This window comes from Aptenodytes forsteri, unplaced genomic scaffold (assembly GCF_000699145.1).
Source record: "Aptenodytes forsteri isolate BGI_AS27 unplaced genomic scaffold, ASM69914v1 Scaffold54, whole genome shotgun sequence".
NCBI classification, from domain to species: domain Eukaryota; kingdom Metazoa; phylum Chordata; class Aves; order Sphenisciformes; family Spheniscidae; genus Aptenodytes; species Aptenodytes forsteri.
In genome coordinates this window covers 12,459,274-12,476,277 of record NW_008796044.1, presented here as the reverse complement: position 1 = coordinate 12,476,277, position 17,004 = coordinate 12,459,274, and the positions used below count along the sequence as shown (strand labels likewise).

At 46.1% G+C, this 17,004-nt stretch overlaps 1 protein-coding gene across 1 annotated transcript in view; it reads right to left on the bottom strand.

The window, feature by feature from the left end:
- Positions 1-1,143: 1,143 nt before the first annotated feature.
- GLRA1 (glycine receptor alpha 1) overlaps positions 1,144-17,004 on the bottom strand; it is a 40,162-nt gene continuing 24,301 nt past the window's right edge. Inside the window, exons 4-9 of the mRNA XM_009285816.2 lie at positions 12,357-12,580; positions 8,440-8,522; positions 7,635-7,772; positions 6,892-7,106; positions 6,065-6,211; positions 1,144-1,538 (exon numbers count right to left, since the gene is read on the bottom strand). Of these exons, the coding sequence (XP_009284091.2) occupies positions 1,224-1,538; positions 6,065-6,211; positions 6,892-7,106; positions 7,635-7,772; positions 8,440-8,522; positions 12,357-12,580 (1,122 nt within the window). The 3' untranslated portion in view covers positions 1,144-1,223. The remainder of the gene's footprint in view (positions 1,539-6,064; positions 6,212-6,891; positions 7,107-7,634; positions 7,773-8,439; positions 8,523-12,356; positions 12,581-17,004) is intronic.

Sequence of the window (17,004 nt, the reverse complement as noted above, 5' to 3'; positions counted from 1 at the left end):
CCCACCAGCCTGTGCCAGCCTCCCCTGGGACTCTGCTGGGCAGCAGAGAGGGGCAAAGCAGCCTGCTCCATCTTCCCATCCGCGTTAAAGCTAAATGCAGCACCAAAATAGATACAAAAATAGAGTTTTGGGTCCATCGGCCCAGCTTCGCTATTAATATTACTGCTATGAAATGTCTGAAAATAAGAGCCGCTCTCTCTGTACACACCTTCCCCCCCCCACCCCTTACTGACAATATTGCCGTTCGCCCGGTCCTGTCGCGAAAAGGCATGGATATGCCTGTTTTCTCTATATATTTTTAAATATAATTTCTACTTTAACTCATCCAAAGCTTCCATCCCCCCCATTGTAAGGAAACATGGCAGAAAGTGGTTTGGAAAAGAAAAAAATCCTTCATCATTTCTAGTGTTCTGAATACTATTTCTGACTCCTGGGACTTGAATCCTGCCAGGTCATTTAAAAGGACAGAAGGTACCTGCGATTTCTGATGAAGGCCCTGATGTCCTTCTCGGGTTTCCCATTGGATGCTCTCTGATGGGGATGAGAGAGATAATGTGTTTGCTTTCCTCTATCCAAAAGTCACAAAATGTTTGATCGGCAAACCCGTGACTAAAAAAAGTAAATATATAAAATAAACAACAACCCGCAGCCTCTTTCTTAAGTTTCCCTGTCTATCCAGTTTTCAAAGTGCAAAATCTAGAGAAGCATAGAATGATTTTCTTGGTTTTTTTTTCCTTTTGTTAGGGCTTTTTTTTCCCCACGTGCTTGACTGGTATGGCCTTTCTATAGCAAAAGTCAGATAAAGCGTAATTGCAGTCATTTCTGCACATGGAATTATGAATCATTCCAGTGACTTGAGAATCTAAGCTGTTAATAGGCTAAAAAAAGGATTTTTTTTGTTTAACTTTTTTTGATTGTTTTCTTTTTGCATTATAATTAAGCATGAATATATATTAATATATTACACTGCTTGGATTGCAGCTGGAGCAATCCAAACCTTCCTATGCCGTAAAACTAACCCCCACCCTGCACTCCCCAGATGAAGAGCTTTTTTCTCCTCCCTGTGCCGGTTATCCTCAGTTCACATGATTAAAAGTCCCTCCCAGCCCCCCTCCCCTTTTTTTTTTAGTAGATATTGCCACATTCTTAAATTCATGCATTGCTGCATTGCTATTGCACATATATAAAGGATTGCTCGCTCCCTCCCAGCTGCTCCCCTTCCCTCACTGGTTGTGCACATCCTCTCTGCGGACGATCTTGTAGATGATCCAGTAGAAAATGTTGAAGATGAGGAACGCCATGGGGAAGCCGATACGTGAGATCTTGTCGATCTTCTTGGCTCGCTGAATGAAGAGCTTTCGCATCTCCTCAGGGGAGCGGGACGGTGGGGGGACCGGGTTGGCTGTGTTGTTGTTGTTGGCGCCCTTGACGGAGATGCCATCCTTGGCTTGTAGGCAAGCTGGTCCCATCCCGTAGGCAGTGAAGTTGAACCTGCCTTCACCAGCTTCATCCTCCTGAAACAGATTCAGCATGGGACTCTACTTAAAATGAGATATAGACAGTGCACCCTCGCTATAAGGCTCTCCACTGACAGCTTCCTGCTCTGCAAGGGAAAGACATCTCCGTCGTGCCCCAACCACAGCACCCTTGGACAAACCCTCTGCTCTTGGGAGATCAGCCTTATAGAGGGGTGCCAGCTGTGTGATGCACAGATGCAAATCAGGGGATCCAGGCACCCCATGGAGAACAGGACTGACTTCCACCCCACTGGTGTCTTTGACATACTTGAACGGTTTGTGGTACTGTGTTCATTTTTCCAATTGCATCCCCTGTTTTGCTTCTGCCTCTCCCTCCCCCCCCGGTCCTATCAGCACCTTCTTTGCTTTGCCTGTGCTGTATCAGCTCGCCCAGAAGGAGTGGGCTCCATGTAACTCAGGTAGTCGAAGCCACAGCGCGAGACTTCCTACAGAGTTACATGGATGCGCAGGCGCCGAGACCTGTCCAGGAAAAGACCTCTGCAGGCAGCGTGCAACCAGCCCTCAGCTCGCCTGCCCACAGAACCCCCCGAGCCCCACAGCCCCTCCCCACAAGCCATCTTTTAGGTGAGGAACAGAAGTGCTCTTCTGCGGGTCAACGGTAAGACATGGCTGCTTGTGCAAATTCCAATTATTGAGAAAGAAAAATAATTTATTTTCCAGTCTAAAGGCAAATGCTATTGCTGTTTTTTTGGTGGAGGCCTTGCAGGCTTCTCAGAACAATTTAGCCCTATTTTATTGAACACGGGGATGTAATCACAGGAAAAAACAAGTTTGGCCAAAGTAATTCAACCAGTGAGTTGCAGAGGCAGGGTCAGAAACCCGCCTCTTGACTGCAGGTCACCGAGGCTAATTGTTAGACCAATGGCACTAGTTATCTGTCATGGAGGCTGATTCACGCTGTGTCCACCAACGCTGACCTGTGTCCCCCAACACTGACATACCGGCCCCCTCCCTCGTAGCCCACCTGCCTGATGTGCCCTGCTGCCCCTTCCTCTCTTCTTTGCAGAATGCCTTTTCTGGATGGCCCCTGTATCGAGCAGGTAGCTGCATGGGATGGAGGCACTGTGCCGGGGGTCTGGGGTGGAGGTGCGGAAGGAAGAGCACGCTGGCGTATTTGAGCAAAGCGAAACAACCCAAATAAAATCAAGCCTTCTTTGTTTTGTTTTTTTTTTTTTTGGGAGAGGGTGGCAAGCTGGTGAGTTGTGTGACCTAACAGCAGGCTTATTTGTTTCAGAGTCCTGGCTGAGACAAATTTGCCGTCCTTTGGCTAGTTCTCCCCTGCTCTGGTTGTGTCCCCTTGGTACATCGCTGGTCCCTGGCATCTGGTACTTGACAATCCTTAAATGTCTTTGCTGCCTAACAGTGCCTCTGTGAGGAGGCCATGCTCTGGTTGGGGAAACTGAGGCACCAAAAATTAGGACCCAGCTGCTCTCAGGGCTGGGTGAGTCCAGGTGCTGAACATCTAGTAAGAGACACTTTGTGAGCACTAGGGGTCAAGGTTCACAGAAACTCTTCTCTCGGCTCTCTTGGAGAGAATTTTTCAGTTAAAAGGTTGATTTTCTGATGATAGGTGATGCAGGAGTTCTACTTTTTTGGCGGCCAGAACCTGCAATGCAGATGAGGCACTGGCAATGAGGGCGGATGGGGACCTGGCGGGGTACGGGCAGCAGGGGCCAATTCCGACCCTCCTGCTGCGCTGCCGGCTCCTGCCAGCGCCTGCCAGGCTGTGCCGGGGGCTGCGCCTGGGGTGGCAGTGGGCACCAGCATCCCTTGGCTCTGGCACATCGGGGAGAGTTTTGCAAAGGTTCACTCTCACCCCTAACTTGTCTCCCTTTCCTTAACTGGGCTCCTTCGTGCAGCTAATAATGTGTGCATGGGCTGCAAAGGCCTGGCTTTCTGAGATGCTCAGAGCTTATAGACCTTTTCATCACATCTGTACTATGGGGGTTGAGGTAAAACTGCCTCTGCTCTTCTCTGGTTGTACAAACACATGTGCACTGACACATCTCTGGTTTAGCCTAAATCACTCAATTCCCTAATTTACCGGATTTCTTTTCTCTCCTCATTACCGAGGGGCCACTGGCTGTTTTCTGTGGCTGATTTGTTTTGTGTGAGTGCCGTACCCAGGATAGAGAAGCTAATGGTGCCTTTTTCAAGGTGCCATATCAAAGGAGAAGGGCAAAGGCATCACCAGCCACACTGGGCTGGCCTCCCTGGGCTGGGTCTCCAAATACACTCCAAGTGGGTCTGATGATGGTGTCGTATTAACCAGACTGGTCCATACCTCGAAGGGATAGTAACTCTCCCTAGTCATCATGGTCCCTACATCTCCCCGTGCCAGGACCTGTCTGCCTCAGTAAATACAGACCGAGTAATGGGTTCGGAGAGAGTTGTCTAGCTGATCTTTCTAGACTAGTCCTCCCGCTTCTTCCAGAGGGAAGGAGGTAAGAGGTGGCTCAGAAATGGAAAGGGTCAATTGAAACCTGGCAACAAATATTTATTGATTTGATTTTTATTTTTTAGAGAGGAAGAAAGACTCTTAATGATGAGAACAAGCTAGTACCTTGCATCTAACTCTGAGGAAAGTAAGAAACAGATTTGTCTGGATTCACTTGTATTAGTACCAGACCGTGGCACGTTGTCTGGTGCATTGAGCTGTGAAGAATGGCTAGTAGGTTTTGATTTGGGCAGACCTAATAAATGTGGGCATGTGCTAGTCCTCTCCCCAGCTGCCTCCACCAGCATGGACCACTGCAACATCTCACTTGTTTTTAGCCTGACATACCTAAACCAGGCAGAGCTACCCAGACAAGTCAGGACATCAGGACAGAGCAATTAGATTCTTTGGCAGCTGCACTAACCCATTTGCATATTTGCAGTCAGCTCCTGGTTTTCTGATGAGCCTGCAAACCTTGTTCATTTTGCTTTTGCAAGTGTTTTTGTTTATGCTCTGTTCCAATTAAATTGCTGTGAGATTGGGCAGGGATTGTAATAGCAGCCTTGTGTTCAATGGAACATCTCTGGCAAATATCTTTTAAACTCATCTGTATATTAGTGGCTTTTTTCTCCTTATTGTTTTATCAACAGAGCGATCTGCATACAACAGCACGGATCCAGAGATGGGATGTCTGAATCTAGATGAAGAGAGAAAAGCAATATGAGGCACCCATGTTGGGTGGTTTTAGCCATGGCTCTATTAAGCAGGCTGCATCTTCTGAACCAAAACTGCCTCAGTTGATTATGAGATGGCAGGGTCTTGCTCTGGCCAGACAAAATCAATGGGTGCTGATGGTCTCATCTGTTACTTCTTTTCCCTTGCATTTGTCCAACACTTTTCATCCCTGGTCCTGACTGCGCTGGGGACAAGTGAACAATTATCTCCTGTTTTGCAGATAGGACAACTGAAGCAGAGAGAGGCAAATCTACAAAGAGACAGGGATTCCTGCTCCTTAGCCCCCACTGCTTCCTGGAATGGTGGCAGTTCTCCAAGTGCACACTCTGAACTTCTGGAGGACAGGTTAGACCCTGGGAAAGACTTTTAATGGCTGAGTGAAGCAATGGAATGGGGGGTGTGTGTCTGGGTGGGATGGGTCACGGAAGGCTCTTTAAAATAGAGGGTAGACAAATACCTATGAGGAATATTTTAGGCAGACCTTGGTGGTCTCCTAGGGGCTCTCTTGAGATTCCCATCAGCAAAATTTTCTGTTTTGTGTTTTTTTTTTTCTTAGCAAATTTACTGTTTTTTTAATGTTAGCTTGAGGGCAGCCTCTCAGGTCTGGCACTGAAAATTTGATACCACCTACCTGATTCTACTAGTTAACTGAGGACAATTTTTAAGTGCCTTTGGTCTTGTGACTACAGTCACCTTTATGTTTCTTTCTAGTGCATCCTGTGAGGTGAAATCTTTGCTGTGGTACCTCAGCCTAAAAGCTAGCAGAGTCCAGGCTGCAGGAGATGCATGTCTGTGACACATGCATGCTTGTGTTGGCATCAGTCATGGTGAGTAAGCATGGAGCAAGGCTAAAGCTGAGAATAATGCTCTTTCCTTCAGAGAGGAATTTGCAGTCAGTCTGAGAAGCAGATGCTTTTGAACACAGAGATGACAGAGACAAAAGAGGTGTCACTTACCTCCAGGCTAATGTAGGCTGTCTTGTTGGGGGATGCTGTTCTCTAATAGACATCCCTCACACTTCCCTGCCTGCTTCCCCCAGCCCTCACTGTGTCTTCTGAAGAGAACTCAGACCAGAACATAGCTGTGTGGAAATTGTTCTGTTGAGAACAACCCTTTTGGCTTAGACCACTTGGCTAGCTAACAAAAACCAGCTTGCTAGACTCCTGGGGTCAGCAGACTGTTAGAGAGAATTCCAATTCATTGAGGTAGCCCTGCTTTTTCATGTGTGACCCTTCTTAACACCTGACCATATACTGAGGACTTCCCTAGGAGCTAGTGGCTCAGTTCAGTTGACCATGTAGTGATGTTCTGCTGGGACAGATTCCAGCCGTGTCCTTCATGCTTTATGTATTACCTTATGGTGCCTTCTCTTCCTTCTGAACCTGAGCAGCTCTTTGTGCTGCCGAGACACAAAGTTGACGGCAGCGTACTCTAGAAGTGCAGAGAACACAAACAGCAAGCACACAGCCATCCAGATGTCTATGGCCTTCACATAGGACACCTAGGAGTCAGACAGAGAGACTGAGATGGGGTGGCTTCTTCACCCAAACGCCTTTTTGCTTGCCATTTTACATGTTACTCCCAAGGTCTTTGGAAGGAGTTGATCAAGCCGTGATATGGTTGACATCTGCTCTTCAATACCAAAATCTAGCTCGTTTAATATGAATGTATTATCAGGCCACTGAAAGTGCTCCTGGGCTCTTAAGTAGCAATAATTCCACAGTTTTTAATTTATCCAGGTCTTGTTTGTGATGGTTTATATGCAAGGAAAATAGTGATCTAGTCTGATCACACCAGAAGCCCTTCATAACAGGGAAATTCAGTACTATTATAAAAATATGATGGTCAAGTGAGTAAAAAGCTAGAATGTAGAGTGCATATCCATGTGTGGTTGTTGCAGGGGTTTGTAAAGTACAGAGCTCCTGGCTAGTGGGAGCTGTGGTGGATCTTGGGGTGAGTGCTGAATCTTAGGGAAAGTTTTGCTGCTAGTCATAGGAACTCTGCTAAAATTTTTGCAGGAGGGGACTGGAATTTGTTCTGCTTGCCCTTAAACTGGAATAGTGCAATGGCAGCAGAACGTCTCTTGTGTTGAGCAGGAGGATCTGTGTGGTACACTTACTTATGTGCTGTCCCCAGAAAGTGCACATTTTGCCCCTCTGCGAAGATACGCGTGTTCCCTACCTTGGGCAGTGATGCTCGGGAACCAGAGCTCTGCGTGGTCATAGTGAGCACCGTGGTGATCCCCAGGCCAACACGAGCAGGTGCAGCATCCATATTGATCCAGAAGGAGATCCAGGACAGAATGACAATAAGGAGGCTGGGGATGTACATCTGGATCAAGTAATAGCCCATCTGCCGCTCCAGGTGGAAACGAGCTTCTATACAGGTGAACTTGCCTGAGAACAATGGGAGATACATGGAAGATTACTGATAAGGCACAGTGAGCCTCCTGTTTTCAGCTATTGTCTGGGGACTTTCCTTGCATTGCCTAGAACCAGAGTCTTGTTAGAGGAGGAAATTAACAGCTGTTGCCCAGTTCTGAAATATGAATGTACAACATCAACATAGCAAAGAAAACTCTTGGCACTATGTCCTTTGTCACTTAAATTTCACCTGCTCCCTTGCGTCAAAGATAAAGGAGATGCCGGGAGAGAAGGTACAGACCAAACACCCTTGAAGAGATGCAGATGTTACAGGCGACAAGAGGGTTCCACACACTTGTGTCTGTTAGCTTTTTGCTGGCTATGTATGTGTATGTTTACTGGCAACATGTCTATGTGTATTTATAGGTATGTTGTCCCTAGCCGTGTAGGACAAGGCTTGTATTACCAGAGTGCCATCAGACATAGCAAGAGACTCTGGCAAATGCACAGTCCTGAATTCCTCTCTAATGAACCCAGCAGCTAAGGGTAAACAGCACTGACCTGTGTTATAGTGCTTTGTGCAGTATCTCAAGTCTTTTTCTTCTTTGAGGATAAACTGAGGCAAAGTCAGCCCGTCAGCAACTTGCACGGCTCCTTTTTCTTGCCACTCAAATATGAGATCATTCATTGTGTAGCCAACTGTTGAAAGGAGGAGACAAATACCATGTGAAACATATTAAATACTCATCTGGAAAGGGACAGATTTGTAGAAGAGAGCTATGCTTGGAGGCAAAGATTTATCCTGGCCTTCCTTGGCAATGCTGTAATGAATGGGATTTGGGTTGAGGCAGAACTGCTTATGCATATGGTAAAAGCTAGGGTAATGACCTGCACTGGAGCTGTGATGGTGTGCAATGAATTGTCTGCAATAAATCACTTTTTTTTCTTGAATTTGGCTTGTTGGGCTGTTTGCTATTTTTTCAAACTTGACCTCTTTCTCTGAATGAAGTTGTGCATCATCTTTTCCTCCTTGGGGATAAGCAACGTGTACAAGGAGCAAATGTTCATCAGAGAGAAAAAATCCCATTTGCAGCTGAAAGCACTTTCACCTTTCTCTTCCAAAGTGAAAGGCCAATGTAAATACAAGCAAGCCAGAGCTCCTCTCGTGGGATCTTTTAACATTTGGCTTCTCTAGGAATTGTCACATGTTGAATGAATGGAAAATCCTGAGCAAGCGGTTCTTGAGCAAGCCTCCAGTGAAGGCTGAACTGGGAATGGGTTGCAGCTGGGGAGGGAGATGGCAGGGGAGAGAGAGAGGGAAAACGCGTTGTCTCCTCTCCAAAACAGAGATGTGCACAGGACTCACAGCTTTCTAACTGCATGATGCACGTCTGTACGTCCATGGGGAAGTTCTTGAGGTCCATGGGGCAGGCCAGAGTCAGCGTGATCCTGAGGAGAGAAGACAGCACGGGGGAATGCCAAACAGTTTGTGGTACTGATGAGAGGGTGAACCCTCTCGGACACCCAATGTTGCAAACAGGCTGGTACCTTGCCCAAGGCATACTGGTGTGCTGGGGGAATGACTGATCATGCACTTCTTCCCTGCCTGTGTTTTCACATGTGGTGTTGGAAAGCATCAGAAATGCCGAGCATTTAGGCCTGTGATATAATTCCCGGCAGAGTCCCCTGATGCAGATGGCGTTTCATTGCAATGTTGTTTTGGACTGTGCAGAACAAAGCGTTCCTGCACCGAACAGTTTTGCTGCTTCTGTCTCCATTTCTTGCCTCGGGTTCACAACAGTCTGGATTAGCAGTAAGCCCAAACTCATCCTCTGCACCCCCCAGATACATTTCTAGAGACTGGGACTGTTTGGAAATCTTTGAACAGAACATTTCTGTGTCAGAAAAAAAAAGACTTTTGGTCAAGATCACAGGTTGCTGTGGGGGAAAAGAGAGATTTTGGTGGGATTTTCTGCAGGGAAAATGCCCTGTGGTAAGTCAATATGAATCTCTGTATCTTCCTGAATTCCTGCTGTGCATCTTAAGACCTCTACTTTTGTCTCTCAAGCTCTATTTTCCACTAGGTGCAGGCTGCATTTTCTGTGGTATATTGCTGTGCTGCCTTATACCACGATCTATGCTCAAAATGTTTGTTTGGTTCAACAAGCTGATATTAAATGATTTGATTCAGAGAGCTAGACTTGTGTTATTTGGTTTGACAATGCCAAAAATGTTGTTCCCTGAAGTGTTCAGATTTTTCAGCTTTTTGCCTTGATGTAGAAATAGCAGAATTTCCTGGGGGACAGGAATTGAATTTTTCTATCATCAGACCTACAAGAAACTTAGTAGGAGGGAAAGGTAGTTTAACCTTGGAAGAAATTCTCTGCTTGAGTTTAGAGGCATGTTGGGACAGAAGATGTAACAGCAGAAAGAATCAACCTGTTCAAGTTTCCTTTTTATGAAAGCAACTGCATTTTCTGTATTTAAACAAACACCTTAGCAGAAGAGAGTCACCACTAGCCTTTGCCTACTTTGTTTTTCTCATCGCATCTCTGGCAGGGGACTCCAACTCCGATCAATCAGAGAGATAAGCCTTCAATTAGATCTTCAGACAAGCCCCTTGAGAAGAATTTACTGTAAATATCTGGCAGATGTGGAACAGGGATGGCTGTGGCTGCGACTAGGTCGTGAGATGCCGAGCACATGCTGGACAAGTGTGTGCTGAGAAGGGATCAGAGAGTGAAATCCTCAAGGGTGATTTTGGGTGAACCCAGTGCTGAGCATGCTGAGTTTTGGGTCCATGGGACAAAGTCTACCTTCTTGTAAGTGCCTTGACTAGAGTTTGACTATTGCAAATAGTAGTAGCAAAGAGCCAGTTAGAAAATGGCAGAGCACTTTAGATGGAAATGTTTTTTTTAAAAGGGAAAGACTATTTCTCCTTTTGGAAACTATTTACATTGTGTTCTTCCATCATGAATGTCCTCTTTTTGGTTTTCACAGGAAAATGTACTTAAAAAGAAACCTATATTTTCATTTGGAGATGAGAGAGAGAGGAAAGTTCTTTTTTTAAAACAAGAACTGAAGTGTTTTCAAGTTTTTGTCTTGAAAACAGTGACCAGCTCAGCCGCATTGCTCCATGTCCCCTGCTGAGTCATTGCTCCATTTCTGCTCCATGTCCCCTGCTGAGTCATTGCTCTGTTTTGCAGAGCAACCCCAGGGCTGGGGTGACCCATTATTCACCCTCTGTGCTCCTGCAAACCCACCTGGAACAGGACTCTGTGCCGCGCTCACTGCCAAATTGCTGGTGGCGGTGTTACTACCTGCCTGTTTTTAGAAATTAAGAAATGTGAGGTTTCTACACTCAGCCAACATGCATGGCGATTCTCTTACTGTTTTGGCCATCGGGGATCTGGTCTTTGGACTGGAACCACCACGACGTTTGATGGAGGCTGTCTACGTTGCAGAATTAAGCTGTTTATTTTCCATTTTACAGCTCCATGCTGCTTTTTCTTCCCCATGGCTGCCACTGGGAGCTGCAGTGTGAGATGAGGTGTGTGTACCTTAGGCAAATTTACATTATACATAAGGTGAAAGATAAAGTTGAACTTTCCCTCTTTAAGCTCATGAAGTTTGATCTTAATTTCATTGGTTTAAGGAGTGGATGGGGTTGGAAGTGAAGGTGGGGGATTGGATTGATTTCCTGTGGGAAATTCAGTGCAATTAGTTCGTCTTCACTGATGGATTCTCTGATCTAGCGATAAAAGCATAAATGGGAAGAGTTATGCTGAGACAAAGCCATGAAGCTCTACTTAGCAGTTTCCCTAATTTTTTGTCAGGAAATGCTGCAGTTTTCAAAACATAGTTTTTCATGGGCTTCTACCAGTTTTCATGTAGTACAGCTGGTTTTAGGTTTGTGTTAGTATAATATCTCCAGTAATTTTACATTAGGGATCTTAAGGAATCTACTAGTGAGGAGCAGAAGTCCTCAGACTGGGAAAGGTAGAGATGTGCTAGATTCCTTCCCAGACCAACCCTTGATCTCAATATGCTTTGGCTAACACCTTCCTGGTTATTACTTTTCTGCCTGTTGTAGAAGCAGCAGTGAGTGGCGACCATCTGGCTGAAGGACCCACATCCTTCTGCTCCAACATGGATTCAACTACTGATGTAAGGAGGCATTTCCCATCTGCCCTTTTTCACTCAATTTTTTTTCTCTCCCTTCTGCAAATAAAACTGTTTCTGAAAACAAATTTCCCAGGCATAGTTGTGTCTTAGCAAGCGTTGAGGACAGAGCTGCCTGGGGGTGTGGAAGTACCCCCAGCTATGCAGTGGTCTCTGCTGTCCCAGAGGCAGCCCGGCTCATGGTGTACAGTCTCCACGCCTTTTGAAAGCACCATCCTTCTCCAAGATCCTGACTTCTGGAAGGAGGCATGAGGCACAGGAAAATTTGTCTCTGTCTCAGGCTCTTCATTGGTGTGTGATAGAGCACTACCAGGCTGCCCAGTCCTTTGGGATGGGCATCTTCTTATTTAACCGTGAAGAAAAATAATGGTGTTTTGCATGCTTTCTTTTAAAGGGAAACTACTAATGCAAAATTAGGACTTGAAGCTCAGGTAGCTGGTGGCAGTTCCTCAGAAGGATTCCACACTTTTGCCAACCTCTTCTTCTTGGGGTGGCTGGAGTAAGTCATCTTCACTTACAGCACATTACTCTGCTCCCACAAGGACGTGCTTAGACATGCACACAGTGAACTGTATAGTATACCTTACTGCTATTAAGCACAGGTTAATGCTGGATGTAAAGGTCCAGATGAGGGAGGTGGTTAATGACCTTTTTCTTTCTTTTAGCTTGTGTAGCTGTATTTAACTCAAAAAAAATTGAAACAATATTGGTCAGGAAAATAAGGATGTGTTTCACTTTTCAGTGATTTTTATGCGAAGGAATCTGCCCCAAAAGGAGGATGAAACACTGGCAGAGGCTGCCCACAGAGGTTGTGGGATCTCCATCCATGGAGCATTTCAATTTGGCCAGACAAAGCCACAGCTAACCTGAGCTACTGTTGTCAATCGTTGGGAGGTGGTTGCATGGGACACCTCCAGAGGTCCCTTCCCACCATGTTGCTATGACAGCGTTAATTGGATGCTCTCCCACTTAAACCCCCTCAATTTCTTTTATCCAATGACATGCTCAAAGTCTCCACTTTCTCATTTTAGTCTTGAACAGTGCAAGTTTAACTCTGCCCTCCCCCACCTCAGTGGAGCTCTCCCCATTGAGTCACCTCACCTGATGCTGTAGAGGACATTGCCATTTCTGGAGATCCTCAGAAGCTTGTTGTCTGTGGTAATCTCATGGAAATGGGCCCCTTTCTCATTAGCGAAGAACAAGTCAGGCTTCCAGATGGAGTCCAGCATAGAGGGGTCCAGGTCCAGAGAGTCATCAGGATATTCGTTGTATGCCAGCCGCGGGTCATTCCACTGCTGTCGCAGGAAGATGTTCACCCTGTAATCCTGCACGGTGTAAGCAGGGAGCAGAGGAACGCAGTTAGTGCTCAGAGCAGGCTGAAAGTCCTGAGAACTGGGGAACATGTACTAAAATCATTCTCAAAAACAAACCATGTCTAGACCTACATTCCCAAGCTATGGCAAGCCTTCTTGGCATTATTTCTCAAGGAGCTGTCGTTATTTTTAGCTCTGTAGCTTACAGCTATCTCATAGCATGAGCAGCTGCCTATCCTTGCATTCCTCCGTCACAGCAATCATCAGCTGTGTGTGAAGTGTCAAGACCTCTAATCTGAACCCCGGGGCTGGAGAAGCGATGTTCGGTTGCAGGGATCGTAAGGGCTAGTGTCAGCAAGATGACTGTTGCAGAGGATTAAGCGGGGAAGGACATCGAAGCCAACTTCTTTTCAGTGTTGAACCATCCTATATTGTGACTATGTACGGTTCCTCCAGACTTGTGAAAAGAAAAGGCACAGTGAGACAGGCAGTCCATGGAAGGGATGTTCCCTGTGTGTTCACTAATATAAGGGTAACTCAGATGAACTGATGGGAGCAACTGCCCTTGGTGAGAGTATGTGAACATGGGAGGGGTGTGCATGAAGTCTACTCTCCTAATCCTAAGTGAGTGTTCTGGGTTCCCCTCTCCAATGTCAAAATGCCATAAATGCTACAGATTTTATAGGATGACCACCTTCTTTAATTGAAACGAGTCCCCCAGCACTATGCAAAATTATATCTGCCTAGTAACTGTGTGTCTTACAGCTCCCCTGAGTTCCCCAGGCCAAGGCTGGCTGCTGAGGTTGAGCTCACTCTCCTGGACAATTAAAGGCAGTTTCTGTTCTCCCTGTCTAACCAGTAGCTTCCCAGGGTGATCTGCGTGCCTCTTTTCTGCTGAATTTCACATAAGAAAGTGAGCCAACAAACTGAAATGGGGAGAGGACGTGCCAGCTATCAGGAGAGGGACAGAAGCTCCATGTCCATAAATTAATTGAGATTTTCTAAGTTTAGAGGCAGACTGCGTCTGAAGAGCAGTATATAATAAAGCAATTTCACTGCCCTGGCCCAAACTAATAGTTGCTATCATGGTTAAGGGTTTCTTTGGTGCCTTTCTAATGCTAATGTACATTGAAGACTTTTATTAAGAGACAGTTAATGGAGGGTGTCTGACATGCTTACAGGTATCTAATACCTGCTGCAGGCACTAGGACCTTTCCTTCAGTGAGACTATTTGGCACCTCTGAGGAGATCTTTCTGACTCTGCCATCAGGTCTGTTCTTTCCATCTGGAGAACACAAAGCTCTGGAGTGAAGGGTGCATGTGGAGGAGAGTCTTTCTGACGTTGCTGCCTCAAGTGCTCACTTGACTGTGAACCTACAGCCTCTTGTCTAGGAGGACATGACTCTTGTGGAGTCCAGGCACACTGGAGGGCTGGGAGAGGATTGTGTCTTGGGTGCTTTGTGTTTTTGCATGGGGCAGTTCATAGCCAAGCCCATGGTCTAGAATCTGTTTCAGGCCACGTAGTGCCATCTGCATCCTCAGAGCACAGAAGCTGCTAATGACATTAATGATTGTGACAACAGCAAATGGACCAAGGACTTGATGCTAAAAGGAGCAGAGGTCTGAACATGAAAAAGAGTTGCAACACTCTCTCCTTCTGCTGATATTCCTAATGTCACCTTCACAAGTCCTAGTGCATCCCTCTGACTTAATTACTCATCTCTGTCCACACTGGATAATGTGTCTTGAGAAAGTGTGAATAGCTGTGGACAGCTCAGAACCAGGGTCTTAGTGCAGGACTAGCCAATCATGCAAACCTGGAAAAGGAAAGCAACCCTGAATCTCCACTTCTCGTCGCGTGCAGCAGCTCCCCGAACAACATGTATACTTTCAGTTCTCCCTTTGCTGTGTGTAAGGATCTGCAGCCATTGCAGTCAGGGGAAATCAATGTCACTGACCTAATAGGTAGAAAGCAAAAGGTTGTTTTGCTTATTCAGCTACAAATAAGCTGGATGCTAGCAGGTCAGCTCCAGTTGGGGGCTTATGTCATGTACAACACAAATTAAACTCATGTTTGGAAGAAACTTCAGTGGTAGCTGCCCAGAAGTGTTCCCAGCCTGACTGAGTGTTGGAAGGGGGGGTAAATGGAGCCAATCTCTCTACAACAACCTGTGTTGCTGCAAATAAGCTTTGTTGCAGGAGTAAATTCACTGCTTCGGTTCCAAAACTTGCCAAAAGGAAAGGAAAAGGTGAGAAGAGAGGTGTAGTGTGATTTACATTGCCACCACAGCAGGCATAAGAGGCCACAGACAGAATGACTGCCATAGTCTTCGTCACCATGATGAAGGATCTTAACTACATGCTTGTGGGCCAAATGAAAATTAACTTCTCACAGTAGATGGCTGTGAGAAGGGCCCTCCTAACTCATCTCCAGAGACCGAGTGTCCTGTACTCATGTCCTACATGGGAACAGCCCAGGGGCATGTTGTAGATGTGTGGTGTGAGAGACTGCACTACCTCCGTCCAGGGGATGTTCAGCAGCGTGGTGAGTAACTCTGGTGCATGTTATTCTTTGTGCTCCTCCTTTGGAGACAAGTGTTTGCAGTGGATATTTTTCTGTTTTGGAATATAGACACCTGAGCATTTATGTTGTAATATGAAAAAGGCAAGGACATAGAAATATAATACAGGCACTGAATGCAATTCTCTGGCTTTGTCATTTTATGGCATTAATATTTTACCTATGTATGTGTGTGTGTTTATGAAGGTCTTCCTTAGTAGTGGGTTTATTCCACAGTCCTGGCCTGGCCACTGAGAACGGCTGTTTCCTCCTAGATGCCTTTTCCCTTATGACAGACAGCTGCATTGCACTGTAGTATTGAAGGTGCGGAGCAGCCTTTTAGGTTTCTTGTGTCCAGGCTTATTTGAACATAAATGTAAAAACAAGCACTGTGACTGCAAACTGGACATGACACTGCCTGAAGAGCCAGCAGAAGGCATGGAGAGCAAATGGGGCATGTCTGTGGCTGTGACATAGCCTAAGATAAGGATTACAGTATTCTGTACCAGCTAAAGTATCCTGTGTGTGAGCTTTGTGCCTAGGCATTGCAGTCAAGCTGAGAGGTGATGAGCCAAATACTCATTCGTTGGCTACATGGAGAGCTACAGTGTTTCTCCTGGATGCTGTTGTATGAGATCTTAATTAGCATCACCAAGAAGTCCACAGTTATTCCTCAATGGTGGACAGAACAGACCAATTTCTGATGTGAACGTTCAAGAAAAAAAAAAAAAGGTTCTACTGGGACTGCAAACTCAGCAAAAAAAATCTCTTTCTCCATATCCTTCTTATCACTTGAGTTCCTCATTTGTGTGCCAATCACATCCAGGCATTGATTATCTTGTGCAGCCTGCTCCTCTGGCTGGCTTGGGAGTGGAGAGCAGCAACTCTGTGTTATGAAGGCACAGAGCAGGAAGGAACTAACTGAAGTGATCAAAGTAGTTCAGTTTGATAATGCTGAAGTGAAATTCTGCTTAGTGGCCTCGCAAGAAGCCAAGGAAACAGAAGATCATTTCAGACCGTTCCTTCCCAAGAGACCACAGTCTTGGCATCTGATGATGAGTGAGCGGATGAAAGCAGCGGCAGGCTGGAGGTAGTGCTGTGAAGAAGGGATGAACGCTGTCAGGAAACTCAATGGGTTTCAGCCCCTGACTCAGGGGTTCTGTCAGACCAGCCTCTGCACTGAACAGTTTTGGTGAGAGACTTCACTTTGATAAATCTACATTTTGCTGATGGAAAAAAACAGGGTAGAGACTGAACTCCCTCAGGAGAGGATTCTGTTATCCCACCTGGACAGCAGAGCACAAGGGGCTTTATTGACATTGGGTTAATTCGCTAGAAGGGGAATGAACAAATATTTTTAAGGCTACTTGCCCTGCAAAGGAGCACTACAACTAACTGCAAAAAAAAAAAACCAAAACACACTGGGAGCAGACCTTGGAAGGGTTAATAAGGGACCCCATTACCTTGCCACAGCTGTGGCCAAGTAGCCAATTTGAAGCCTCCTGTGAAAGCCACAGCTGGGCCAAGGGGAGGAGGCCCCGTGAACAGCAGTTGTGTTGGAGGTGCTGCTGAGGAGGAACTCTGTTGCTTGAGGAATGGTAGGCATGGGGTGAGGGGTGGGAGTAGTACCCTGGTGCTTAATATGTGTGGGTTTTTTGTTCTGGAACCCAAAGCAGAAAGTTTTTCAGGGCCTTCCTACAAGAGGAGGGGAAAGCATATTCCTCTGGGTCAAGGATGGAGCTGCTGAGGGGGGTGGGCTGTAGCTGCTATCCTGAATTTCACACTTAGGAATTTAGTAGTGAGGTCTTGTTCTTCAGATTGGTTTTTTATGTCCTTGTATTTGAGTCGCATAGTCCCATTTCATGGCTTTCTGCCC